The following is a 27,872-nucleotide window of genomic DNA, read 5'->3' as shown; positions in this document are numbered from 1 at the left end:
TTATTAACTCTGAGGAAACTTTAAATGCAATGCCCTGCTGATTTGGCAAGTCTTCCCACTTCTTAGAGCTGACATTTTGATAAAACCATCTTGCTCTATAATATGAAAATCTAATTTAGTCTAAACATTTAAATTGCAAATTAGTCGATAGGACCATGAAACAACCCATATACCAACAAGAGGGGGTCCAAATTGAAATAAAAGGATAATAACAGATGTCTGGAATCAAAGCTTTTATTGCTGAATATTATATTAAACATTGCTGTCAGGATATAAGTAGCCTGAAAACAATTATAGTGCATCAATTATGTTACAATACACAGTATGGCATAGAGCATTATTTTACAATGAAGCAAGTAGTTTTACAGGAGCAATATGAAAAAGAGCACAGGAACCCAGAAAAGCCACTCTCATTGACATAATGTCTCTCACCCGACCCACACACACACACACACACACACACACACACACAGAGACACACACACACCTTATCATTTGAGTAACAGTCCCGCTGGTTATCAGTTCATTATCCTGGCATGATAATGATTACTAAAAAATTAAATAAAGTATAACAAAAAGAGCTGTAGCACTTATGACTTGTATTTCTACTTTACAATGGCATAATCTGTAATCCTTCCGCCTGCTGAGCACCTTGGATCATAAGCAGCACTCTTTAATGTCAGAGGTCTTGTACCTTGATTATACATAACCGCAGAGAGTACACACATCTGATAATTGCTGTGTTGTTCCTCCATCAGGACCATCACTGATCAATCACACCGTTGCAATCAGGGATGGTTGCAGCTCTGGAGGTAGAGCGGGTCGTCTGCGAATTGGAAGGCCTGGTTAGATCCCTGGCTCATCCAGTCCTTTGTATGAAGAGGCATGTGAATTGATAAAACAGGGTTTGTAGTGTACAAAACACTAGCTTAGCTTTGCACCTGAGGGGGGAGGGAAAAAAAGATGCTTGCCTTCACTAAGTTCTAATATGATCATTTTATACACCTAACCAAAGTGACTGAAGTAAATACTTTTCAAAATGAAAAGCAGTCAACTAAGTCTCAAATGAACAAGGACTACAAGCCTCAGTCTCCTGGGTGAAAGTCTTATGTTTCACCCATTCATGAACCACAGCGTTGTCCCTACCAGACTCTTGTGTACATCTTGTTCCCAAGTTGTGAAGCGAATACAACAATGTGATTGTCCGGTTGCAATGGTGGTCCTGAAGCAAAGTTAACGAGATGCTGTAGGAACAACATCAACACAGTAATAATAAACTCAGAGGCCACCAAACTGTGAATAAAGACAGGGAGAGGACTGAGTGTCTTAACACAAACTAACATTGCTGGATGGTGAACAGATTAGTGATTAAACCATGTTTATTCTTGTTTCTCTTCTTCTCTGAGAAAGATTTTCAAGTTAAAATCATTCAGTCTGGTTCTCTTGATCAACAAAGGAGGAAATCCAGTGACTGCTGAACGTGTGAAACAGTTCGTGACTGGATTACTGCTGCCTGCTTCTCTACAGGTGAAGCCTGATACTGCAACACTTTTAAACACACATGTACACATGATGATGATGATGAGCACTTTGATCACTTCACAGTGTGTTCCTCGATCATCTTCTTTTAACCGTTAGCTGTACCATGTCCCCTTCATTCCTCCATTCAATCAGCTTCATTCAGTCACTCATACATTTACCTCCCAGCAAAAAACATTCACACTCAATGAGCCCTCTCCTGGCAGGTTTTCATTCAGTCCCACCATCCACCTCTCTCTGGCAGAAATGAGCCATCAAGGTGTCCAAGTCTCGCCTGTCGGCCGCGGCGTACAGAGAGCTCTCTCCCATCATGCTGAGAGCCATGCGCAGGGTGGACCAGATATTGTCGGACATCATAGTGGCCGCAGCTCCTCCGGGACCCCTTGGAGCTCTCGCTCCATCCTCTATAGCCTGGCGCTGGAGAGATAAAGCTTCAAGGAAATGCTCCACTGCCTCTCTGTGGAGTTAAAAAAGTGAACAGGATGGATTTATGTTCAATCTGCAATGTGCTGATATCAACCTGAACAGGCAACAGTAATAAAAAAACTTGTGTAAACTAAGTTCACTTTTGCAAATTAAGGTCCATTTCTCACTGGTGTACACTCTAGTGGCCACTTTATTAAGTACACCTGGTTAAGCGCTGTATAAGGCAAATATCTAATCAGCCAAATGGCAGCAACATTTAGCTTTTTAGACATGGCGAAGATGACCTGCTGACGAGAGATCAGAGATCACAATCCAATACAGCACCTCTGGGATGTCAGGGAATCATTTCGAAACAGACGAAAATGTCTGAGGAATGTTTCCAGCACCTCGCTGAAGGTATACCTTATAAAGTGAATGTCAATCATCATCAACACAAACCTTTGTGAGATTTATTAGATTTCTTGCACGTCTGGTCTAGTGTAGCATCTTTTGTGTGTGGTCTAGCTGTATCACATAAGCCCTTTTTGCATTAGTAGCTACTCTGATCTACTTGCCACAGATCGCTACGACTCGGATCGACTGGTTTTCCATTACAACCCAGTGCGCGCGCTTGTTGCCATAGCAATGCGTCTGGGCATCCTGCAACGTAATTAATATGCAACACGAACGCTACAACAAAGGTGGACATTGAGCCAAGAATATACCTACTGCTCGGTCTGTGGCTTTTTGTCAAACTCGGGGAACACTGCGGTTTTTTGTAGCCATTTCCCTCGTTGCTGGTTTCAAAAATGGCAGTTTTAATTTTCGTGAACGAGATGCACTTATGACTCATTGAGTGATGCTACTGACGAGCCAATCGGTGGCATGCAGCGTGACTTCTAGTACCTGCTTCAATCGCTTGAAACCCTGGCTGAGCAGGTACTAATAAAGTACCTGGTACCAGTTTCTATGGCCTCATGGAAAACCCTGAATAGCATGGTGAACCGTGCTGAGTTGATCGGAGTAGGTACTAATGGAAAAGGGGCTATAAAATACCTTCCACTAGGAGGCAGATTTAACTATAGACAGCACCCTAGTGGAAGGTAAAAACATCTGGGAAGCAGCATAAAATTGCTAAAGTTCAAAAGTAGCAATCTGACAGAATTTGAAAAGGCACAGAACGCATTTGATGTGTATGTAAGCAGCAGAATGTCAGTGTGTTTAAGACAATTTGAAAAGGGTATATCAAATGCTGATTTCACATAACATGTTTTTTAAAGGTTTATCTAAATGTAAACTGCTGGACTAATTCCACATCTATCAGAAAACTGTTCTGTTAAGAGAGCCACACTCAGGTCATCAGTGGTAAGGTTGTGAACCTTGACACTCCCCTATCATAAAAACCAGCTTCAGGAGGATTATGCATTTAATCTAAAGATTTTACTTCTTTACATGCCAAGACTCTCTAGCAAAATACACATCAAAACAGCACTGTTGTCTCACCTATGTGCCCCTAAGTTTACACAGCTGATTCCCAAGTTATAGCGACTGCGTATGAAGCCAGGCTGCAGTTCCAGTGCTCTCCTGTAGGCGGCCACAGCCTCTTCTGAGCGGCTTCCGTTGGCTAGCGTGGCACCCAGCTTATTCCACAGCAGATAGTCCTTATGGGGACAGAAAAACAAAGAAAGAGCTCAGAAACTGAGCACATGACATGAAGCCATTGGAATTTCTACAAAGGCTTCTTCACCAACCTGTGGAGTGACGGAGAGAGCAGCGCTGAAACAGTCCACCGCCTTGTCATACTCTCCACTGAGGTTGAAGAGGACGCCGAGACCACACTGAAGCTGAGGGTCCACCTGGGTAGGGTCAACATTGGCTGCTTGCAGGTACATGGACTGGACGTCGGTAAACAAAGACCTGCACAAGGGAAAAGCAATAAGGAAAGGGCAAAGAGAAAGAGGTATCTTTGTATTCTCCTAAACGTGCGTGATGCTCACTCTGGCAGCAATGACCCGAACCTCTCTCTGTCCTTCTCCCTTTCTTTGGAGCTGTCTTTGGAGCGTTCGCGCTCACTCTGCTCCCAAACAGAGTGGTATTTTGGATTGTGCTTTAGCCAGTCACGAAGAGTCTCACAGGCCTGCCTGTGCAGTGACTCATTGGTGAAACTGACAGCCAGCGCCATGAGGGCAGTCAGGTTGTCGTTCTTCAGCTCTATACACCTATGGGAAGAATGGTGGTAATAAAAAGAAGTAGTCAGACAGAAAAAACACGACTATTCATTTGGCAAAGAAACTCTTATTTGCAACGACAAGTGTTAAAATATGGAGGTGCTTTCCTGGTTGAAAATATTTCTTTTGAGGTGACACTCACATTAGTATGCATTTAAAAAGGTCTTAACAAAAATCTATCCTCACTTTAACATAGACTCTGTGGTGGAAAAACACATTTTTTTTATATGCAAAATGTGTTTTATATGCTTACAGATACAAAAACTATAGACAAGAGACAACACCCAGATCTAGAGTAATAATAATAATAATAACAACAACTACATGTTTTACTACATGTTTTAGTCAACTTTGACTACTGACCTGCGGAGGGCGCTGATGGCGGCAAATTCTTGCTCATTCTCTGCCTGACAGGTTCCCAGATATTGCCAAGCCTGCAATTTAATGGGGGAAAAAAAGACACATGGTATTATTTCAAGGGCCTTCTGTTGGAAGCAGGAGAAAAACATGGCTAAAATTAGAAGTAGGGAGACCTTTTGGCCCACAATGTTATATTAAGTAATAACAGGATGTTCTAAGAATTAAAAAAAAAAAAAAAAGTGTAATGCAAATGAGAACACAGCCTTTCAGAGTCTTACCAGCTGGTTGTCTGGTTCCTTCTGCACAGCACTTTCAAAGAACCGGACGGCACCAGGGATGTCCCCTGCCTCCATCCTCTTCAATCCCTCTGACAAAGGGTCCGGGTGTGATAAGTAGGGGTTCTCCTCTTCAAACTGATAGCCCTGCAAATGAAAACAAGGAAAACATTGAAACTGCTCAGAGAACTTGTGTGTGTATATGATTTTAATTAGTACTTAATAGGGTATATGAAACACAGGAGCACATTAGACATTGTGCATGACAGCTGTATGCGCAAAAATGCTGAAATCTTGCAACACAAAACAGATAGCAGCAGACGCCTGCTCTGAGCAGGCTGACGGATACCTTGTCGTAAGAAGTGCTGAGTAGCTGATCGAAGTCAGACAGCCAGGGATGACTCTCTGCATCTCTCTTCGCCATCTCCTCCCACTCCTGCTGCAGCTTCTCCCAGAAATCCACATCACTCTGACAAAATGACAGACACGCATCATTACTTCACAGCGTATTGGAGATAACTTTGACCTTTTTCAACTGGAAGACGCTGCTGCATCGATGATGCCTTATAGGATGGCCCTATATTTTTTTCGTTCCTTAAACAGGATTAAGTTTGTGGGTGTTTAAAAAAAAAAAAAAAAATCAAGGGCACCGTCATGCCAATCATTCAGGAAAGTTTCCATTTTCAAACCTCAACTCCGATGACACTCAGTGCTTTAACCTCTACAATACTACTTATTATACTTGGCTTTGGGTTGAAGGTTTTTATTGTCACAGACTCTTGCCTCACCTCCACTGCGGCTTTCGCTTGTTGAAAATCAGGTCCTGATGTAGCGAACTCATCTACCCAGGCTTCAGCTGACTCCTCTGACACCTGAATAACAATGAAGAGCAATGGCAGTGGTTGATAGGAATCTGTATGCGCTGGCTGAGAAAACTGTTATTAGAAGGGGAGAACCGGGGCATTCAGAGAGGAAAAATATAGAGGGGAGTGAATGTGAAGGAGTAAAGAAATGAAAGGTGGAAGAACACAGAAGAAACCATTTTTCTCGTACTGCTTCCTTTATCTCCTTCCTAATTAACTCCCAGTTTTCTCCTGAGACAGTAAAAGCACTAAACAGCAACTAGATGCAGGAAATCTGAGACTATCTGAATGGATGGGTAAGATCGAAATTGTTAACACTGGTAGCAAAACATACAAATAAGTAACTACAACTGCAGCTTAAAATAAAACATGGATAGCTGCCGTGACCACAGAGGTCGTACCTGCCTGACGACTCTGGCCCACTGCTCTGCTTGTTTAGCTTTTACTTTGTCAATCTTCTGATTCATCTCTGGGGGTTCCAGGGGAAGACTCCCTCCCCCCGTCTTCATCAGGAACTACGGAGGGAGGGGTGGCAGTAGGGAACGGGACAATGTTTCGAGGAAGAGGAGGAGTTGGTATGGAGGATTTTTACAAATTTTTTGGAGGGGTGGGCAAAAAAGGAGTAATTTGAAGTATCAAGAGGAGCAGATGAATAACAGGTGTTAATGAAGGTAATGGTAAGCCAAGAATCCAAAGGCAGGTTAAAAAAATAAAAATAACAAAATAAAAAAAAAAATAGGAAAAGCACAATTCAGAGTTAGAGGGCGATGGCATAGATGTAATCATAATGTAGCATGAATATGGCTGACAGCTACACATGCACAACATAATGTGGAAGCCATTTAGGCCAGGAAAAGAACACGAAACAGATGTAAAGCAGAAAAAAGCAAACTGAGATATCAGGTCAAATTTTGGACTTACAAAAGATTAAATTAAAGTACAGATTATAGCTTAATTTATACTTCTGCGTTGAATCTATTTAGAGCCTACGGTGCAGCTCCTGCTGCCAGCATGTGCATCTATCCCTGGTGTTCCTGCAATGCTCTGCAATTTCCTTACCCAAACACTAGCTGGGGGAACACAGATCACAAAGTCAACGTTCAAGCGTCTTACACCTGCATTCTATCTGGAGGCCACCAGATGGCGATAGCAGTAGTTGCAAAACTACTAAAAAAAAAAAACCCAATCTTCCTGTCTTGACCTGTGTAAACACTCTCCTGATGAGTTCATGGGCCCAGTCACTTATTTTGGGTCATACTGAATTTAAACAAATGATGATGATAGTGATGCTATCTTTTAAAATAGAGGATTATCATTGGTATAAACCTGCACACTCACTGGCTAACCACCTGTCAAACAAGCAGTTTCACAGTCAGACTTTGTCACAGGAACCTTCTTGAGGTAATTGTTTTTGGTTTGTTTTTTGCAACCAAGATCCCCTCTCTTACAGTCGATTTGAAAAAAATGGCAACAGAAGAAGTAGCCAGAGAAGCTTAAGCCCAAACGGCGCCAGTAAGCGAGACTGTGTTGATGATGCATTTATGGAGATACATGGTTACAGCATAGAGCTTCACAGTAAAAAGTAAAAACATCATAGATTCAAGGCAGAAGTATAAACACCCAATTTCTCCAAATTCTGACTAGATTAGTAAAAATTAGTAAATAAAATAAAAAATTAAATTAAAAAAAATAGTTACTAACAAATCAATCTCTAGATCCAATTTAGGAGGTACAAAAAATAAAATAAAATAACCCAAACCTTCTTATTTATACTCTTTTAATCAGAATAATTTAAAAATCCCTAAAGAAATTATGTAAATCTCTAAAATTGAGTAATTTGCTGCTTTGCAGAGTATTTTTAACTTTCCAATTACATGATTCATTTATGCCCTCAGTGGTATATTTCTTTGTGCTGTATAATGCTTTAGACTAAGAATTTTTAAATAGACTTCTTCTAGAACTTTTGTTTCAGGAATTAGCCCATTAATATAGCAGGAATAACATATAACTGAATATATGTGCATTTTAAATATTATATGTGTTGATTTTGTTGTAGTTTTCCCTTCTAATCTCTACATTACACACTTGTAATGTTCTGCAGCAAACTATGGATCACAAACCTAAAATGGCAAGACTTAGTCTTTTTTTTTTAAAGAACCTATTTGGTCATTTTAGTCACTTGTGGGTTAAAGATATTTAACTCTGATCTATATTTTTGGGGGGGTTGTGTGTATTTTTGAATGCAGTCAGAAATGTTATGCATTTACTTGACTAATTATTTTGTCTTGTTTTTCTGGATCAAAGATACAGCTTAAAAACCAACTGTTCAGAGTATACCTCACCTTTCCCCCATGATAGCTAAGTTAGCAGTTAAACATTGTTGTGACGGACCTTAAAATCCCAAAAGAGCCTCTATTAATTTGAAACCTTGATTTCATAAGCAGTAATGCCCCATGCTTTGTTAATACAGTTTCCTCTTGGTTTATGCTGGAAACATTGGGAGGTACTGGAATCTTTGTCTCTTGAGTCACCACTTAGCCAGTCTGAATGCATTTGAGATGCATCGTCTTACATCCTGAAGCCATATTGGTTCAACTGATCTAAGAGAAACATGAAATATCCAGCAGACAAACAGTCTGCAGCAGTATTATAGCTCAAGAAATCAAGCTTTCAAATCAATAAGGCTCCTTTGGGATTATAAAATCTCTCATTAATTCAGTCAAGTGAAAGGATTACGCCTCCATACTTTTGTATCTGTCGTCTTGTAGAGAAATACATTTAGAGAGAAACTCGATCTGGCATCAGCCTTTTACTGCCTGAACTGATCGAATACAAAGCAATGAAGTTGCACCTTCTGTGAAATCCAGAACGAAAGGAAAAATCACGTCAAGATGGGAAAACCCCAAATCTTGGTCGTGCACATTAAAATCTAAATGCTCAAGAGGAGAAGCTGACAGTTATGAGAGCCCTTTCTCTGCAAAAACAAATTCCATCTGCAACACTGCAGCCTGGAGACTCATATTACAAGCAGACTGGTGGCTGCTTCTGGTTACATTTGTGGAAAATTTTACACTGCAACAGATACTGGGGTGATGAGTCACAAGGCTTAGCCTATACTGGGCAACAGTGAACCAGTGTTCTACCCCAACATACAGCGTTCACAGTTGTAACCATCCTTTCCTCAGTGGGCTGCGACTCGTACCTGGTTGAGGTTGGAGGCCCAGTTCTGAGCATTCTCGGCCTGAGCTTTATCTGTGAGCTGTTTGTCTGTCTTGCTCTCCACTGTCACAGTGCCCTCGCCAATTTGCCTAATGAATCGCAGGAACTACACAACAACAAAAAACAAATTACAACAACAACAAAAAAAAAAAAAAAGGGCATTTACTATTACTAATTCATCAGTTTTACACCAGTAATGCTAGTTTCTTCCCAAACCAGCAACTTTCTTCCCACACTGAGACAAAAGCCATTAAAAACCACAAAAATCATCTGTGCACCACATGCTACAGTCTCAAGGACCTACTCTACAAAAGAGTTAAAGAAAAAAGTGAAAGAACATGGTGATAGACATGTAAAAGGAAATGATGTGTATTACGGTGTCACAATGACACACTGCTCACCTCTGTGTTTTGTAACTTTGGGTCATCAACCTTTGAGACAAGCTCATTGGCTGTCTGCCTCAGCTCGTCTTCTGCTTGATACTCCTTAGTCCTGTCAGATTAACAATAAAAAAAACAAACAAAAGAAAACATAAATTTAATGCTATAAAACTAGAAGGTCTTGAGCAAGACTTTCCCATGATGTTTTAAAGTGGTCTAGAACAATAGTTCTCAGGGTTTTTGAAGGTCTTTCAAAGCCTTTCTTTGATCATTTGCTGTTTTTTCACTCATTTTGACATAAAATAGTTTTATTTTTGTACCAATAAGGTGAAGAATGAAGTTAGTCATAGCAAATACTGCTTTTCAAGCATATTAGAATTGTACACACGATTTTCAACTTATATTCTGTATTTCAATGTATATTTACAGATGTTTCAATGACACCCATTTCCAATATTTCATAGAATATAAAATATAAAGCAATGATGATGGCTGGCTCAAGACTTTTGCACAGTACTGTAGGTTGGAACAAATCACTTCAAATATAAACTGCATTTTACACTCTCGTATTTAGAGCCCAGTGCACAACGATGATTATACAAGGACTCTTTAAATCAGCTTTCACTTCATGTTCATCTGCTTCACTGACTTCTACCAGAGATTTAATGGATTAACTCAACACTGTCAGACAAGAGAATATCAGGTTAAATGTTTAACAATTAAACAGAAAATTCACTCACCAAGAAGAGAAAATTATCACAGTTTTTCAAGTGCTTTAAGTTCTGCCAACAGCACTCTTGTCCTCCTTGATTCTCCCTCACATGTCTACCCTACATTTTCTACATGTAATGCAGTGCTTGTAACCCCCTTCCACCCCCCGGCTCTATCCCCTGCTCACCATTCATTTGCTTTGTCTCCAAGATCCCCCAGCCACAACTTCTCCTCAGACTGCTCCAGATACTCTTCTGCCCAGCGGCCAGGATCTAAAAATGAGAGAAATTGAAAAATTTAAAACACAGCAAACATGTAATAATGACATAAGCTGTTTTCACCCATGCAGTGCGCCTAAAAAAACCCCCAAAAAAAAAAAAAACCTTTGTAGACGCCTAACAGAGCTGCATGTGAGAACTCAAACGTCTGATTCTGCTGGATCGGACATTAAATGGTTTATAACTGTCAGCTCCCTTTTAAACACCCTGTGCCTGAACGCGTGTGAGAACAGTGCAGGTAATCATTCGGTGGACTCTCAGCACTCTCAACAAACAGGTTATTTTTAGCAGTGAGTAAATTTTAAAGTAGATCATCTCTTGCTTTGTGCTACATGTGTGAAAGGACAACCTTGGAAGAAGCTTGGATGCAATTCTGCTGACACTGTCCAGAGTTCATGAGTCAGAACAGCTACACTATGAAGACTTTGCCCTAAAGATATTCACTCTGATTTGAGCAAAAAAACGTGATGATATGAGACAGAGTGATGATAACGGCAGAAAGATGATTTGCTCATTATGCAAAAAATGCAGAAGGCCAAGAAAAGCAATGAAAACAAAACATACCTGCTGCCTCGGCAATAAATTCTTTCGTCCAATCAGCATCTGCGGCATCGCCGAGCGCGATGAGCCCCGGGGCGGAGGCAGAATCAGAGCCTTGGAGGAACTCCTCCACCCAGTCACCAGAGAGGGCCAGCGCTGCCACATCAGGAGCTATGACAAGGAAATACAAAGAAGTTCAAATTTACTGGAAAAAAGGTTTAGAAAATCTTTTAAACTTCATCAAATAATGATGAAGAGCACCTCTCTGTGGAGCTTGTCTGTAGCTCTGCTGGTCAATCTGCTGCATTTCCTCCAGCAGCTGACCCATGTCAAAGGTCTGTGGAGGGCGTGGAGGTTCCTGAAGGAACTCATTAACGAGCTAGAACAAAAACATTCATTTTATATAAAATCTAATGGTAACTCTTAATGATTAGAGTACATGCTGAGGAAACCTAAATATTTTGGCTTTAGGGTATAAACTTGAAGTATATACTGTACAGTCTTAGAGCAAATCATTAAAATTGAAAGAAAAGCACTTACATCTTCCTCAGTTGCAATTTCAATGGGAGTGGGATGAATCTGCAAAAAATAATAATGAAGTATGGTATCTATTAGCAAAATGTTTTGCACAAAAATGTTAAATCAAGCAGCTCCAGAGATAAAGGTCACAGGGAGCTTGAAAATATATAAAGAAAAGTTATTGCAAAAGCAACACTAGTGCTTTTGCTGTAGCCTGATGCCAACTGCACATAAAATTCTGGAACTTAACATTAATATTTTTTAAAGGCCAATTAGCTCTTAAACTGCTATATAACAAGGGCGACAGAGAACAGTGTTAGATTTTCTAATTAAAAAGAAAGATATACTCTTAAATTTACAGCCCTACAACAGATTGTGTTAAATCTTGTATTCTTGTAGCAGAGGCACTCTTACACATTTACTGTATGCTTTGATACAGTTTCTGCATTTTAAGTTAAAAGCATGGATCCAGGAAATATTGTTCAGATCCTGACTCAAAAAGCTCGATCAGTTACTCATAAGAAGGAGCATTTCTATAAGCATCTCGATGCAAAGTGGGTGCAGGGTAATGTTCTGTTTTGCTGATGAAGAACTTGCCTTCTGTCTTTGACAATGGCGACCACCTCAATTTTCTCAATAGGATAAGAATCTGGGCTCTCCTCTGGAGCAGATCATAATACCTGTCAGTATCTGCATAAATGTTCCTTTTCTGTGGCTGCTTCTTAGTTCAGGTTCTTTTCCTTGTCTCTTGTCTACGGTGTGCCACAGGGTTCTGTTTTGGGGCCTTGCTCTAGCTTCAGTCCATTTTGAGCACTTTTAAGGACATCTGCTCTCATGTCCACGCAGATGGAGAGTTGCATGCGCAATCGGAAATTGTTATTGTTATTATTAAGATTCTGGTTTTGACTTTCAGAGCTCCACATGGACAAATACCTGAGTACTCATATTTTCGTCTTTTGTTTTGATGTTCTAGCATTTTTTTTGTGAGGTACTTTGTGATTTTTATCTTGAAAGATCCAATATTAGTAAAATTTTACTTACTTGAATTCAGTTTTATGTTGTTCTGTAATTACTTTGCTGTGCGTCATGCAAACAAGGGCCCCTCATTAGCAGGAGTAACAGAACATGGACGAACCCAAGAGCAAAGCTACAGCTGTTAATGGTATTTTCACACCTGCTACACCAACTACTTTTAATTATGTTTGTTACTTAACCAGAATCTCCTGTCAGGACTGAAAAGCTCCCACGAGATGAGGCAGGTTCTCTCTCATTTGTTTGTTTGGTAGCAGAGATGTTATGTAAAAAGAAGCAGAAGGAATTGCTGGAAAGCTTTATTACTTTTAAAGTAACAAAGTTTTGTCAGGAAGTTGATTAGTATTATTTGATAACAGTATCCCCATTTTTTGTCATCTCCACACAGAAAAAGAAAAAACTAGCTTGGGTATGAATGAAACATCCGAAAAACTCTGAGATAAAATGAAACAAATGCAAATAAATTTTGTTGTCAGGTATTATTTCCCTAATGCATACCACTGAGCAAATTGAAACTCTTGAATGTAATTATTTGTTACATTTTATTTTATAAAGTTACAAAAGGAAAGCTTAAGTATAGTCTATTGTTGCCTTAAATAAAAAAAATAAAAAAAGAATATCAGGCTCTTCCTCACAGATAAAAATGAGTGTTTATTAATTTAATGTTGAAACTCAAAGCCAAAGTTTGCTAAAAATCAATAAAGAGACTGAAAAATAACAGGGACATTTCTAAGTGACCCCAAACTTCTAAGCATATCGTGTAGACTACAGAGCTCAGGGCCTGATGTCTTACAAAATACTCACTGGAGGTGCTGTGGCGTTCTGCCATGGCCCCCCTTCCTTGGTCATGTGACTGGTCAGCTTCATGAGGGGATTGGCTCCCCCGCATTCTGCCTCCACCAACTCACGCATCGCCATGGCAACACAAGGATGAGGCAAACCCAATAAGACCACCTGCAAACTGAGAAGAAGAGCCATAAATGAACCACTCATATTCAGTCTGTGTTCAAGAAAAGTATTGCTATGAGAAGAGACTTATTACAGTTTTATTTTGTCTTCAGCTTAGCTTCACTAAGTTTCCCCAAATGGGTTGGCTTGTTTTACTTTAGTTTTGACTGTTTACTTTTTTTTTTTCCCCATGTAAAGTTTTCAGTTTAGGTTTTATTAGTTTCACTGTTTTTGTTCCTTTTGTTGGTGACAGATCAGAACAGATATAATACAAATACTTGTCTTACAAACATTAAGAAATTCCAGTCCCACTAAACATCTACACTAAATGCTCCTCAGTGAGAAACCCTAAAACAAAATACATTTTCTATACATTTATTTTTAGTTGGTTTTATTTATTGTATGTAGGGCTGGGCTATATCATACCGTTCACGGTAATACCGGTGTAATTTTGGGCAACGATAGGAAAATGAAATGTCGCAATAGAATATGGGTAAAACGCGCATGCGCAGTGCCTATGTTTACATATGCACATGGCGGCGACGCAGAATGAGAGGGGCGAAAGTGGATCGTTGAATGAAACGGATGAACCAGAATTGGTTTGTAAAAATGCTGCAACTTCAGTGGTGTGGAACTGGTTTGGCTTTCGTCCGTTAGATACACAACAAAGCACTATTTTTTTGTAGAGCATGCTAGCAGGCCGTCGTTATTACCGTGTTTTTTGGAAAATACGGCACACTTAAAATCAATCCTTTGATTTTTCTGAAAATCGACAGTGCCCCTTATAATCCCGTGTGCCTTATGTATGAATTCTGGTTGTGTTTACTGACCTCAAAACGATTTTATGTGCACGGCGCTCGAAAATCAGTCAAATGTTTTAGTACGGCTATCGTAGGCAGGAGCCTCGCGGAGTGATACGTACTGTGCTTCAACATAATATTACCGTATTGTGTGTGTATAACCTCTTCTTAAGTTTTGTGGATATTATACATGGTTATGTTGAGGATATGTCAGCTAATTTCCACTGGAAATGCCTTTTGGTTAAACTGTCAGCAAGGAATTTGCATTTGCACTGTTACATTTTTATATAACTTTAATGCACATAAAAAAAACAGCTGCTTGTTTAAGTGAAAATACATTGATGGGGTTTTTTGCACTAATAAAGTTGCGGAGTTGTAAAGTATTTTGTCTAGTGTCAATTATATCGTCAGTTATATCGTTATCACAAATTTTCAAATGTATATCGTGATAAATATTTTTGGTCATATTGCCCTGCTCTAATTGTATGAGTGTAAAATACTTTTGTAGCTAGTCTTTCTTTTTCCCTAATGTGCAGGCTTTTTTGTGTCCCGCTCGGCATCAGCTGGAAAAGACTCTACGCCTACTCTATGACCCTGCATTGGGTAAGCCATCCAGCCATCCACATTCTTCCTCTCTCACAGAGCTAACACAGAAACAGATAACCCTTCACGCCAATTTAAAATCACCAGTTAAGCCAACATGTGCGTCTTTGGAATGGGGTGCTTCCAGGAGACCTGGATCCAGGACCTCGTTGCTGTGAGGCAACAGCGGCTAACCATAGCACCGATGTGTCGCCTCTGTCAGTGCGCCCCAGGGCGGCTGTGGCTACAATGTAGCTTGCCATCACCAGTGTGTGAATGTGTGTGTATGGGTAAATGACTGAATGTAGTGTAAAGCGCTTTGGAGTCCTTAGGGACTAAGTAAAGCGCTATACAAATGCAGGCCATTTACCATTTACCATGAAGAACATGCAAACTCCACACAGAAAGGTTCCAGTCAGCAGGTGGATTCAAGGCCACTTTGCTTAAAGATGGCACCACTGACCACTGCACCACCATGCCATCCAATTATCATTTTATCTATTACCATTTATTTTCTTTTTTCATATTTAGTTTTACTGTGATAGTCATGCAATGGACTATGTAGAGTGAAGCACCTCAATGGAACAATTAAAAGACGCAGATCCTAAAGCATCCAGTATGAGGTCCAATTTCTAATTAGACACTTAAATATTAGAGAAACTAAACAGTTATGCACCAATAACTGAAAAACCATCCCCCAAAATATAAAATGTTTTAATTTTTAACACTCGACATATTCAACCCTGAAAGATTTATTATTATTATTATTATTATTATTATTATTGTTATTCGGCACCAGAGAGTAATTTTAAGTTCAGTTAGTCCTTCACATTGTTTTGTGTCCCTTCCATCACATCTAAAAATAATTATTCAATTTCCTGACCCCTTTAACAGCTGACAGGCCGAGCGAAATCTTCAGGCTGCTCAAATAGCCTCATGAAACGCGCACAAATTCAAGCTCCATCTGCTGTTTTTCATTTCATCTTCTGGCTCTTAGTGAACCATTAATAATGAGAATATGATGGCTCAGCAGGCACAGGCATCCACAGCATGTTTCACTTAACTCATCTGGTACGTTCAGGAGATTTTAGCTTTTAAGAGCGTTTACGAAGATAAAGAACATCAGCATCACTATACTAACACACTGACTACATGTAATACTATTTTATTTAAGCAAATCTTCTAATCAGTTGAGAAATGCTTATTTTGATAAATGCTACCACAAATACTCTGGATTTGTGTATGCATTACTGTTAAAAGCTCTTGAGCCACCCCTCATTTCTTTATATTTTGTTAGGAAAATTGAAAATACATGTTTATTTATACATGATTTATTGAAATGTGCAAACATGCATTGAACTATAGAATATAAGCTGAGAAAAAAACAAAAACAAACACCCACCAACAAGATTTGTACTACTCTAATGAGCTTTAAAGTTAATATTTGAAACTTTGTTATGCAAGCTTTCTTATAATTTTATTAAGTAGTCTTCAGGATAAGTTCTCCTCTTTGGACGTTGGCTGCCTTTTGTTCTGTTCTCTGTCAAGACGATCCCAAACTGCTTCAATCATTTTGAGGTAGATGCTCTGGGGAGGACAATCCATGACTGATAAGTGTTTTGCTATCCAGGCAGTGAATTAAGCTGCTGTCAATCAGATGCTTTCCAAATGGCAAAATCTGATGGATATTCTGTGTTTAAAATTCCATCAATTCTAACAAGATCCCAGCACCACTGCCTGAAAGGGAGGAAAAGGTTCATACTCACCGTTGTACCACACTGACGACAGTTTGAATCAAAAATTTCAATTTGGATTCATCATTCTAAGATTTGCTGCCACTGATTTTCAATCAAGTTCTTGCATAATTTGGCATACCACAGCCTTTTCCACTGACACCAGGTTCTTCATGGATTTTTTCCTGATTCTTCCAGCTGCTTGTACTATAGTTGACACAAGACTGGTACATTGCTTGTGTTAAGTGCCTTTTATATGCTTGAATGATGGATAGTGGGTCAGTGTTAAGAGACTAAAATAAAAAATTGGTCAGGTACAATTACTGAGCTAAAAATGAATGAGAAAAGAAACAAAACAACCGATATCTAAATAAAAATACCTTCAGAAAGCCTTGAGAACTTGAGAAGTGTTCAAGACCACTTTGATATATTACAAGAATGTTTGGCTCCTCTGTGAAGCAAAATATAACGAAATGAAGAGCAGCATGTTTGCACAACACTCCATATCAGGTCTAAAATAACAGCTATATAAACTGCAAACATTTCAACTGATCCTGCTCCATCTGATGATTACTCACCTAAACATTTAAAAGCAAAATAATAAACAATACCGTGACACTGTTTCACTCTGAAATGTAGTCCCAGATGTATGAAACTCTGCTGCTGTACTTCAATGACCCCTATCAATTACACATGCTGACCTCCCTGGAGAGGAGGAACATAAAAATGAATTCCCTTCCTAATCTCGCATGTGAGCGTCTACCTAAAAACTCTTCAGTGACTATTACACAACACCTTACAGGTGGACTGTTGTTCTTGCTGTCTAGGCTGAAGATTTAAAGGCTACTTTAGTCCCACCGCTTCAAATGGCTGCTGTATTATGATTAGGGTCAAAGTAAGAGGATCAGACAGAGATATTAATACACACATTACCAAAGACGGGCCATTATGACACCTGTTTATTGACTACAAATCCACGGAGACGATAGGAATAGGCGAAGGTTGCCTTTGTCACACATAGTCCAGGTTGCCTTTGTCACACATAGTCCACTAGTTATAGATATCAACTAAACACACCTGCCTGCATTGTTACCTTTCTGGGAGCACTGTGTAATAAAATAGAGCTGATCGGAGCTAACTGCAGCTTCAGCTACAAACAGCAACATTAGCTCGATAAGCGATACTCTGTGTTATTTATGTAACCAGCGTGCGGTTCATGAAACCTAAAGGGAAACGGAGGACGCTCACGACCGTCCGGAACTCAAAAAATATCAACTGTGGCTAGCTGGCTAGCTGCAGTAGGGCCAGTGCAGAGATCACTCCCGTAGTGTGCACCCAGCGAAGAAGCATGAATAGAAGGGAAGCATACTGTTCACCTCACCGCCGACAGCTGCTGCTGTATCCGAGCGACAGTCCCTCACTCCGGCGGTATGTCCCCTCTTGTCCCGCTCTCACACCTCCGTCCGAATAAATTTTCCAGTAACCGTCCGAAACCAGTCGCTGAGTGCTATTAGCTCCCCGCTTTTATTTACCTTCCTCCCCCATGACCCACAAAACCCTTCACCGCTAGCCTGGCTCGTGAACGTTACGCCAGTTACGTATTCTTCAACTGGTTTTACGCATGCGTAAGGAAGCGTCAGCGCCTGGGAAAAAAGGCGTAAAGAGCCTAACGTTAAAATGTAACATGCCTGAGAACAAAGTCCGCTTCCCGGATGAAACATGTATTTGTTAAAAAAAACAAAAAAAAACACGAAAGTAACGCGCAGTGCTGTGCAGAAGTCTTCAGCCAACCATCATTTCTTTATATTTTACTTCCAAAGAACCTGATTTCTGTCTTTGATAGTAGTTTTGAGAAATAGTTCTCCACGCTTTTAGAGATTTTCACTTTTTCTCTTTAAAAAAAAGGTCATTTTCAGCCCTGTTCTTATACCAAACCCTTTCAGAGGAACGTTTCTACGTTTTAGCCACTAAACACTGACATATGAATAATGTAAGCATAAAAACGACACCTAACAAGGTTGTGTCTGCATATAAAAGACAATTTAGCCAAAAAACCTAAAGGTGTTTTATCTTTATAGAGTTTATTACTAGCAGTTTATCATAAAACCACATCATTTATTCTTATTTCTTTACTTGAATCTGAATAATGCCAAAGATAACACAATTTGACAGACATAAAGTTATTTATTTCATATTCTGTATAGTTTTTCATATTTATATCCTGTCCATATCCTGTACATAGCTTGTACTCACTACAGCCTGTACATACTTATAGTTATAGAATATTCACAACATACTTCATACCGTGTACATTATAACATAATAGACCCATTTCTGTAATATACTTACATATCTATATTATTGCTAATATATATTGTAATATATCTATATCACTAAGCACTTCTGGATGGATGCAAACTGCATTTCGTTGCCCTGTACCTGTGCATGTGCAATGACAATAAAGTTGAATTCTATTCTATTCTATTCTATTCTATTCTATAAATCTGTATTTTTACAGAATCAAAAAAGTGCTTTTAACAGCATTTGCGACTACATATAATACTTTTTAAAGAAAATCTTCTAATCAGTTGAGAAATGCTTATTTTGCTAAATGCTAGCACAAATACTCTGGATTTGTGTATGCATTACTGTGAAAATGCACTGGGAGTCGAAACCTGGTATATCTCAGCATGGTGTGCAGTGTGTCCTTAAAAAACAAATAAAAAAAGTATAGTTCAGTAGATGAAGAGTATCTGAAATTAATGTCCTTACAAATTAGGGAAAAAATCCAGCAAAGGGCTGCATTAGGGCTGCATTTTAGCCAGTGGTGTTGGGGATCTTGTCCAAATTTATGGAATTATGAACATAGAAAGGCATAGGGGCCATCTGGAAAACATGAATTGCAATATGTTCATTTTTCAGCACTGATCCCAAACACGTCGCCAATAGTGTAAAAGCATACCTATATAGAAAAACACACAATGTAATGCCTAGTTATATAAATCTTTGAGCTATAGATTGTGTGTCACACTTTAAGTACATGTTAGTTTTACATGATCAGATAATTTTGAATTATAGGACATTTAATGTAAATTTAGTGTTGCTGAACTGATCATTTTGCTTAAAAAAGGATCGGAATGCTTTCTCTTTCATTTTACTGTCATTTATTTAAGTAGAAGCAGCCACAGAGGACAGAAATCTGCTGCCGTACTGTAACAAAGGTTGATATGTAACTGATGCTTGTGCCAAGCTAATAAGGAAAATAATCCTCACATCACGCTGTGGCAGGTTTACCACATGGTACTAACACAAACAGCCAAGTTCAGGTCTTCCACATGTTTCAAAGTGAAAAAATTTTCATTTGGGTTCAGAATAATTATGATAATCCTTGGCTTATCATGCTTATTACAGTTCCTGAATTCTTTTATTTTTTATTTAACACATGTTAAGCTAAAAAGAAGAAGCAATGTGTGAAAAAATAAGCACACCCACTGAGTACATGGTAATTAAGAGGGTAAGTAGCAGCCAGGAGCAGCCAATTATTCATTTTGATGTCTGCTGATGATCAATTAATCAAACAAAAGGCCCAAAAGGACCTCTATAAAAGTTATGGCAGTGTGCTGGTCTGTGTGCGTTAACACGGTGTCAAGAAGGAAAGATTTTAGCAGTGATCTTAGAGAAGCAGTTGTTGTTGCCCATCGAATGATTATTTACAAGTGGAAAACTCAGAAAATGCTCAGATAAACTGCAAAGTGCCCAAAATCTACACCTCAGACTCTGCAGGCCTCTTTTAGCATGTTGAATGTTAAAGTTCATGACAGTATAGTTAGAAAAAGACAGAACAAGTATGGTTTGTTCAGAAGGGTTGCCAGGAGAACATTTATTTTCTCTAAAAAGAATATGGCAGCATGGCTATTGTTTGCAAAGCCACATCTGAACAAACCACAAAGCTTTTGGAACATTGTGCTTTGGAGAGACAACACCAAAGTGGAGAACAAATACAGCATTATCAGCACAAACACCGCATATCAACTACCAAACACAGCAGTGAAGCGGTGATGATTGGGGCTTGTTTTGCCGGCACAGGACCGGGGCACCTTTAAGTCTTTGAGCTGACCATGAACTCTTTTAGATATAAAAGAGAATCCAATGTGAGGTCATGTTCTTGACAGCTAGAGCTTTTTATAAACTGAGTCACGTAACAGGACAATTGTCCAAAGAACAGCAGGGAATCTACAACACTGTGGCTTAAAAAAGCAAAGAGTCACTGTGTTGCAATGGTCCAGTCAAAGTCCAGAGCTCAACCTGATTGAAATACTGTGCTGAGACCTTAAGAGAGCTGTGCATAAATGAATGCCTACAAGCCTCAACTGTTTAGTTTTTGTTAAATAATGACACGTGGCGGGTTTTTATTCATCTGAGTTTGTTTTTACCTCGTTTTAAGAACTGCTAAGGACTACATTATTTTTTATGTTCTGATATAACGCCTTAGAACTGAAAGAGGGTGTTCTTTCTTTTAACCATAACCAATGTTTTGAAATATCCAAAACGTGCTCAGATTTTTAGAATTTTTGACTATTTTATCATGTATTTGAATTTTTCATGTAAACCTTTAACTAAACTTCCAAAATTGTTATTTCTCTGAGTAGTTCTCTACTCGAGTTACCTTTTTAAAGTATGTCTATTTATTTGTTAGCTGTTGTCTAGAATTGCTGCATGAATGATTTTCTATATTTTTCCAGCACTAAAATCTTTTGTTATTCCACTGATGAAACTTTCTACTGACCTTCCTGTTTCATTTTGATTCTTTTTTGTAATCGGTAAATTATTGCGTGAGCTACTTTTGTTGTTGTTTGTTTGTTTGTTTTATGGTTATAGCTTTTGCTTTCTTCTTCAAACATCTGGATACTTCATAAGATATTCTAGTATTGACTGTTTGGTCCTTGTTATGACTTAATGGTTTTTCTGGTGTTGACTGTCAGATTTGTAGTCTTGTCTTTATTATTAGTAATATTAGTTCTAGTTCCCCAGTGTTTCTCTGCCAGGGGCGTAATTTCCAGGGGGGTTAGAATAGAATAGAATTCAACTTTATTGTCATTGCACATGTCACAGGTACAAGGCAACGAAATGCAGTTTGCATCCATCCAGAAGTGCTTTAGCCACGATACAGATATATTACAAATATATATTAGCAATAATATAGATATGTAAGTATATTACAGAAATGGGTCTATTATGGTATGTTATAATGTACATGGTATCGAGGTATGTTATGAATATGCTATAACTATAAGAATGTACAGGCTGTAGTGAGTATAAACTATGTACAGGATATAAATATGAAAAACTATACAGAAATATGAGATATATAGTTATACAGAAATGTGAACTATGCAGGTTATAAACAGCTGTAGAATTAAAAATTATCGTATTGTACAGAATGATTATTTACACAGAGCTATACAGTAGTGCAGTTAAGATAAGTAAGATATGTGGATAATTTCTACAGAGGCTATATAAAGTGCTAGTGGTTGTGAGTGGTGGTTCAGTCCATATTATTGTGTGTTTGAGGGTACAGTTGTGTGTAGGTGGTTGTGGGTGTGTGTAGGTGGTTGTGGGTGTGTGTATGTCCAGTCCATGAGTTTAATGTGAGTCAGATGTCAGGAGGCAGAGTTCAGGAGTCTGACAGCTGTGGGGAAGAAGCTGTTCCGGTACCTGGTGGTCTTAGTCCGGAGGCTCCTGTAGCGCCTCCCAGAGGGCAGGAGGGTGAAGAGTCCATGTGATGGTTGACTGGGGTCTTTGATGATTTTCCCAGCCCTTTTCAGACACCGCTTCCTGTAGATGTCTTTTATGGCAGGAAGTGGTGCTCCGGCGATGCGCTGGGCAGTTTTCACGACCCTCTGCAACGCCTTCCGGTCCGAGGCAGAGCAGTTCCCGTACCAGACTGTTATACAGTTGGTCAGGATGCTCTCGATGGTGCAGTGATAGAAGTTCACTAGGATGTCTGAGGACAGGTGGTTCTTCCTCAGAGTCCTCAAGAAGAAGAGGCGCTGGTGAGCCTTCTTAACCAGCTTGGAGCAGTTGGTCGTCCAGGTGAGATCCTCGGAGATGTGGACTCCCAGGAACTTGAAGCTGCTCACACGCTCCACAGCCGTCCCCTTAATGTGGATGGGTGGATGTGGGTCAGCATTCCTCCTGTAGTCCACGATGAGCTCCTTGGTCTTCTCAGTGTTAAGCAGCAGGTTGTTTGTGTTGTACCACTCAGCCAGACAATCCACCTCCTCACTGTAGGCGGCCTCATCGTTGTCATTGATGAGGCCAATCACCGTGGTGTCATCTGCAAACTTAATGATGGTGTTAGAACCATCGGCAGGTCTGCAGTCATGGGTGAAGAGGGAGCAGAGGAAAGGGCTCATCACACAACCTTGTGGTTATCCAGCCAGACATGTTGGGGGCGGTTGGGTTAGGGGGGTTATGACCCCCCCCGATAATCAGACCCAACCAAAAAAAACCCCAATAAAATTATAAATTATCTTGCATAAATAGGCTGTTGATTTTCTTTACTCAATTCGGTTAATACCAGCAAAATAGTTGCATGTTTAATCATATGGGAATTTACCCAGATTTATTTATTTATTTATTTAGACAGAGATCTTGATCCCCCCAATTTTCAGCACGAAGTTATGCTGATGTTCTACAATAGATTTTATAATCATATCATAATCTGTAATATAAGATTCAATCTTCAGGGTTAAATTTCATGTGCAAAGTCATACTTACAATATTGTTATTTCCAAGAAAACCCTCTCATGGAGACGTCATATAGTGTTTTTATTATGAATTTCGCAATGTTTTCCGACAGTTCTCAATAACAATTAGTCAGGATATTCCATGTTGTCATTGTATCAATAATTACAGGTAATGTTTGAATAGTAACATAGTAATAATATAATTTCTTAATCAATGCAATGTTTATTCCTTCTTAACATCACACTCAAAAACAACAGGCTTTTATTTACTGACAGCGTTAGCACTGCACATTGATAGGCTACACAGACGGACAGCAAGAGACACAGAGGGACAGTGAGGGAGAGGTGAAGGGAAAAGGCGGTGGGGTAGGGAAAGGTGAGGAGTAGCACACGGTTGTACATTCATTAAACCGAAAATACCGGATGTGGTGGAAATCAAATTCAAAAAGAAATAATAAAGAAATATTTTGAAATGTGAAAAATAATCGGCAAGAAGTGCGCGAGATGAAATGAGTGAGACGCTTCTTGGTATCACAACAATGTGCCCTCCTTTTTCTGTGATATCGACAAGTTCTTAAATTACAACAATATTACACACAAATTAATAGACACTCATCAAGCCAGGGATTATCATCCTTATCACTACTACTATTATTATTATTATTATTATACTGTTTTTCGATGCTGTTAAGGGTGATTACTCAAATGGGGAAAAGTAAATGATGATCAGCTTTCTCTCCAAATGTGCAGATAAAGAGAAGAGTGGCTGCAATAATAATAGTAATAACAATAATATCATAATAGTCATCATCGTATGTACAGAAAATTCATTACAATCAATACAATCAAAACTGCCCAAGCTGAGCGGACATTCTGGAAACAGCACGGGTAGCGTTATGGAGTGTGTCTGCGTGTTTCTGTTTGTGTGTGCATGTGGCGTCTTGCAGTTACTGTAAGAGCAGTGTGCAGTGAGTCAAACAGTGCAGTCAGAGTCATTTAGAGGCATTGCAGCGGTCACTGTGTGTGTGTGGGAGGGGGGGCTCAGAGGTCAGGTTACACCAGCTTTATTGTACGAGGTGATGTTTTGTCATTTTGTGTCACGAGCTGAAACTTTACGAAGACTCGATTTTGAAGTAGAAACCACACCGAGCGGCTCTCAGTCTGCCTTCTTGGAGCGCTGCAGAAGTGCCAGCTTGGGTTAAGGATGAAGTGGACGCTAAATAAGTTCCTAATAAAACATAAAGTGTTCTCACAGAAACAAAAGCAAAACACCTGCAAGCTTATCATGAATACGTGACCCCGTGATGTCTGACCCCACTGTCTTTACTCTGTGTTTGGACTTGGCCGAGGAATGCGTCAGGAGAGGATGCAAAGAGCGAGAAAAGAGCTTGTGCAGACTTCTCGGGTTAGTCTAATGAACAGATGTGTAAGGATCGAGGCTTGTGTCTACAGATCTACTCGAGGCCTACATGTTGCAACAAATTGTCCCTGTTTCCATTTTGTAAAGATTTCATTCTGTGTTCGAAGACAAAAGATAGAATACAATCTTATTATTACTTTTTTTTTTTTTTTTTTTAAACAAAACAGTCTTATTCAACCAGTATTACACTATACAGACACATGACCATTTTGTGATTTAGCACTGGTGCACCACATACAAATTTGGTGGGGTTTAATCAGGTGGTTAAATTACATTAGCTGTATACATTGTGCCACTGAACATTTAGGTGGAGGCAGCCTGTTGTCGGCTGTAGGTCACATATGGCGTTGGGTGTCAGGAGTATTACGGTGACTGCATTGTGCGTCGTGTTTGTAAGCTTACATTCCTTATACTAGTCGTTCGTTGATATTAAAAGTGTTGGAGTGTGTGACTGGTGAGCTGGGTTGTGGTTTCCATGAGAACGGGTGCAGAGATACATGTGGCTCAGTAGCGACGGGCGTTGCCGTCTCTGCCCTCCTTCTTGATGATGATTCGCTGGTCATCGCTCGCGTCGTCAGGCGACTCTGCTACCTCCTCATCCTCCTCGCCCTCGCCCTCCGTGTCGGCAGAGATGCCCATACGAGACTCGTAGGACTGGGGGAAAAAAAGAAGTGGATGAAGAAGTGTGATCACATCAATAATTATTGTTTTTTTTTGGAGGGAATACTCTGAAAAGTTCACGCGTGTGAAGGCAGACGAGCAAACACTTTTGGCAACATAAGACAAAGAATGAAAATCAAACATCTTTATTACCTCCATTGGGTTTACGATGATGGTGAGCGCAGAGTCGTCCCATTGACTGCTGCCCTCCTTAGCCCCGCCTCTGGCTCCTTCACCACGGCGATGGATTGAGCGGATTCGGAAAACTCCCAGGATCACCATCACAACCAGGAAACCTACGCACACCATTATGATGACGGTGGCTGCTCCTGGGACCACTGGAATAAAATAGAGCAATCAGATTAAAGAATCACACCACAATTTTCCAATTATCACCCTTTGAAACAACAAAGTCCCACAGCAATTAACTGATCACAACTACCTGGGCACCCAATGCCTCGTGTGGCTGTTGTTCTTCAGAATTATTAAAACATGCGATGGATGGGGTACGTGGGGAGCACTGTAGTTCAATTCTGAGTCATGTGTATGTGTGCTGTCCTCCTGCCTTAAATGCTCACTTCCATATGTACAACCTAATTTTGTTCATAGTCATAAAATTAAGTTTGTTTGCTAAACGTTAAAACTATACAGGTGCCGTACAGTCATTTTAGATTATGGTTCAAACACAGGCTAATTTGATCTCAAGAGGGCTGGAGCAGTAAAACCATTACATAACACCCTACAACGAAACATTCATTTACAAAATAGATGACGAATAGCCCGAGGTGTTTTAAAAAAAAAAAGAAAAAGTCAAAGATGTCTCAATTTTTTTCACGTTCAGTCTACTGTCATTGTAGAAAGAAATCCTGCTGTGGCAAATCACATAAAAGCCTTTGTGTCAGTAAGACGTCTACAAAAGCCATGATGATTCAGACCTTTGAATGGATAAAACAGCACTTTAACCCACTCTCATGACTTGCTCAATCCTTAACAACTTGGAACAAAATGCTCCTGGTGCAAAATACGTGAAACGGTGCCAAATTTGCACCCAGGCCAGATGTTTGACACCGGATTAGGTTACACATTATATCTGTAACCAAATCCAAAGGCTCTTTCATCATATAGATTAAATCCTGGTGATTACATTCAGAGGTCTGCGTGTTTGGACAGACTTTCAAAAACTACTGCAGTATTTTATCACCAGTGTGATTTAGTGTCTGTGACTTTAATTAAGGTAGGAAGTGTTTTTGCCATTGTTTTTTATTAAATTGTAACATCTTTGTAGATCTTAGTCACCTTTAAAAGAAATATTGGAAAAAGTACCCACTGGGCTGTTTTTAAGTCCAATTTATATTTACTTTAGTTTTAATTACTTATATGTTTTGGTATTCAACATTATTTTATCTTTCATGCTGAAAGATTTTAAGACATCTGAAAAAGGTGCTATTAAAAAAACCCCCCAGAAATGTCACCTGAGTTGCGATGTGGATTAGGTAGGGTGTGTCCACTCAACTCTCCAGCATGGTGGGACGGATGGAGGAACTGCTGCTGGGAAGCGAGCAGGTGGGATGGGTGGTACAGACTGTCCAAAGAGTGGAGGAAGTTCACCTACAGAGAATTAAAAACAGAGAAGAAGAAAGAATGACTTCACTGGCTGTGTGGTTAAACTGCGTTGCTCCCTCACAACATCTCCAATTGCAGTTATCATTGGAACATACACTCGGGTGTTGTTAGCTACACCTGATAAACTGCTTGTTAAATAAAATACATATTCAGCCAATCACGTGGCAGCAACTCATTTGGGTACGCAAACATGCTCAAGACGACCTGCTGAAGTTCAAACCGAGCATCAAAATGGGGAAGAAAGATGAAGTGATTTTGAATTTGTCATGGATGTTGGTGCCCAACAGACGAGTATTACAAAAACTGTTGATCTGCTGGAGTTTTCCTACACAACCATAAGTGTCAGTTCTCTGGGAGAAAATGCCTCGTTGATACTAGAAGTCAGTGGAGAATGGTCAGCAGTAACTCCTTATCCACAGTTTTCATTTGATATCAGAGCTACTGGTACACGTCCACCCGGAAGGAAAAAACAGTAATGTTGTCCTTTGCCATCCAGCCATCTGGCACCAAATTGTGAGCACACGTCTCCTAATGCTGCCTTACAGGCAAAATCATGCAAGTCCCTGCTTCTCCACAGCAAATATGGCTGTTGGTGGTGGCTCATTTAAACTGTAAGAATGTAGGTCTAACCTGAATTACAACGGTGTGTGCATGTAATGATACAGACAAGCTTTTTATGTCATTTCAGATGTTACGTGACCATCAGTCTTTGGCATTGTCATCTCTGACAGCTACAAAGACTAATGTGACTGGCTGATGGTTATCTTCACCTCCAGAGTCAGCTCGTTGCTGGTGTATCTGCCATTCATCTCAGAACAGGACAGGCGGAATCGTCTCTCAAAGCGAGCTGAGCCTTTAGCCAGTCGGTAGCGGACAGAGCGAAGGACGTCCTCATACACAGAGATAGATTCAGCACCTGTGGAGGTGCAAAACACAAACAAAGGAAAAAGGACAGCACAGAAATAAAGACAAGAAGTCAATGCAGAGACAAAGGAGAAATAACAGGAG

The 27,872-nt window shown here is 39.7% G+C and overlaps 2 protein-coding genes across 9 annotated transcripts in view; both read right to left on the bottom strand.

Moving 5' to 3' along the window:
- Window positions 1-24: 24 nt before the first annotated feature.
- On the bottom strand, window positions 25-17,998 carry pex5 (peroxisomal biogenesis factor 5). 7 transcript variants are annotated; one of them, XM_085423286.1, is made up of 17 exons: window positions 17,794-17,936; window positions 13,154-13,310; window positions 11,339-11,377; window positions 11,060-11,177; window positions 10,823-10,969; window positions 10,168-10,252; window positions 9,291-9,381; window positions 8,873-8,995; window positions 6,072-6,185; window positions 5,596-5,679; window positions 5,157-5,276; window positions 4,811-4,954; window positions 4,536-4,606; window positions 3,942-4,163; window positions 3,696-3,861; window positions 3,448-3,605; window positions 25-1,996 (listed from the first exon to the last, which is right to left on the bottom strand). In XM_085423286.1, exons 2-17 carry the CDS (start codon window positions 13,265-13,267, stop codon window positions 1,750-1,752), a joined length of 2,043 nt encoding a protein of 680 aa, XP_085279412.1. In that variant the 5' UTR covers window positions 13,268-13,310; window positions 17,794-17,936; the 3' UTR covers window positions 25-1,749. The 7 variants fall into 7 exon arrangements, with proteins under 7 accessions (XP_085279412.1, XP_085279410.1, XP_085279409.1 ...); XM_085423284.1 differs by lacking the exon at window positions 6,072-6,185 and having other exon boundaries at window positions 3,963-4,163; window positions 17,794-17,998; XM_085423283.1 differs by lacking the exon at window positions 6,072-6,185 and having other exon boundaries at window positions 26-1,996; window positions 13,154-13,303; window positions 17,789-17,998.
- Window positions 17,999-23,232: 5,234 nt separating this feature from the next.
- clstn3 (calsyntenin 3) overlaps window positions 23,233-27,872 on the bottom strand; it is a 30,030-nt gene continuing 25,390 nt past the window's right edge. For both annotated transcript variants that reach the window (XM_085423278.1, XM_085423279.1), the window contains exons 16-19: window positions 27,635-27,780; window positions 26,714-26,849; window positions 25,395-25,579; window positions 23,233-25,235 (exon numbers count right to left, since the gene is read on the bottom strand). In XM_085423278.1, the coding sequence (XP_085279404.1) occupies window positions 25,086-25,235; window positions 25,395-25,579; window positions 26,714-26,849; window positions 27,635-27,780 (617 nt within the window). In that variant the 3' untranslated portion in view covers window positions 23,233-25,085. The remainder of the gene's footprint in view (window positions 25,236-25,394; window positions 25,580-26,713; window positions 26,850-27,634; window positions 27,781-27,872) is intronic.

Source organism: Rhamphochromis longiceps, linkage group LG11 (genome assembly GCF_057381845.1).
Source record: "Rhamphochromis longiceps isolate RC_006_pf linkage group LG11, R_longiceps_female_GT1.1, whole genome shotgun sequence".
NCBI lineage: Eukaryota > Metazoa > Chordata > Actinopteri > Cichliformes > Cichlidae > Rhamphochromis > Rhamphochromis longiceps.
The sequence above is the reverse complement of the archived record's forward strand: the minus strand, read 5'-3'. Positions and strand labels throughout refer to the sequence as shown.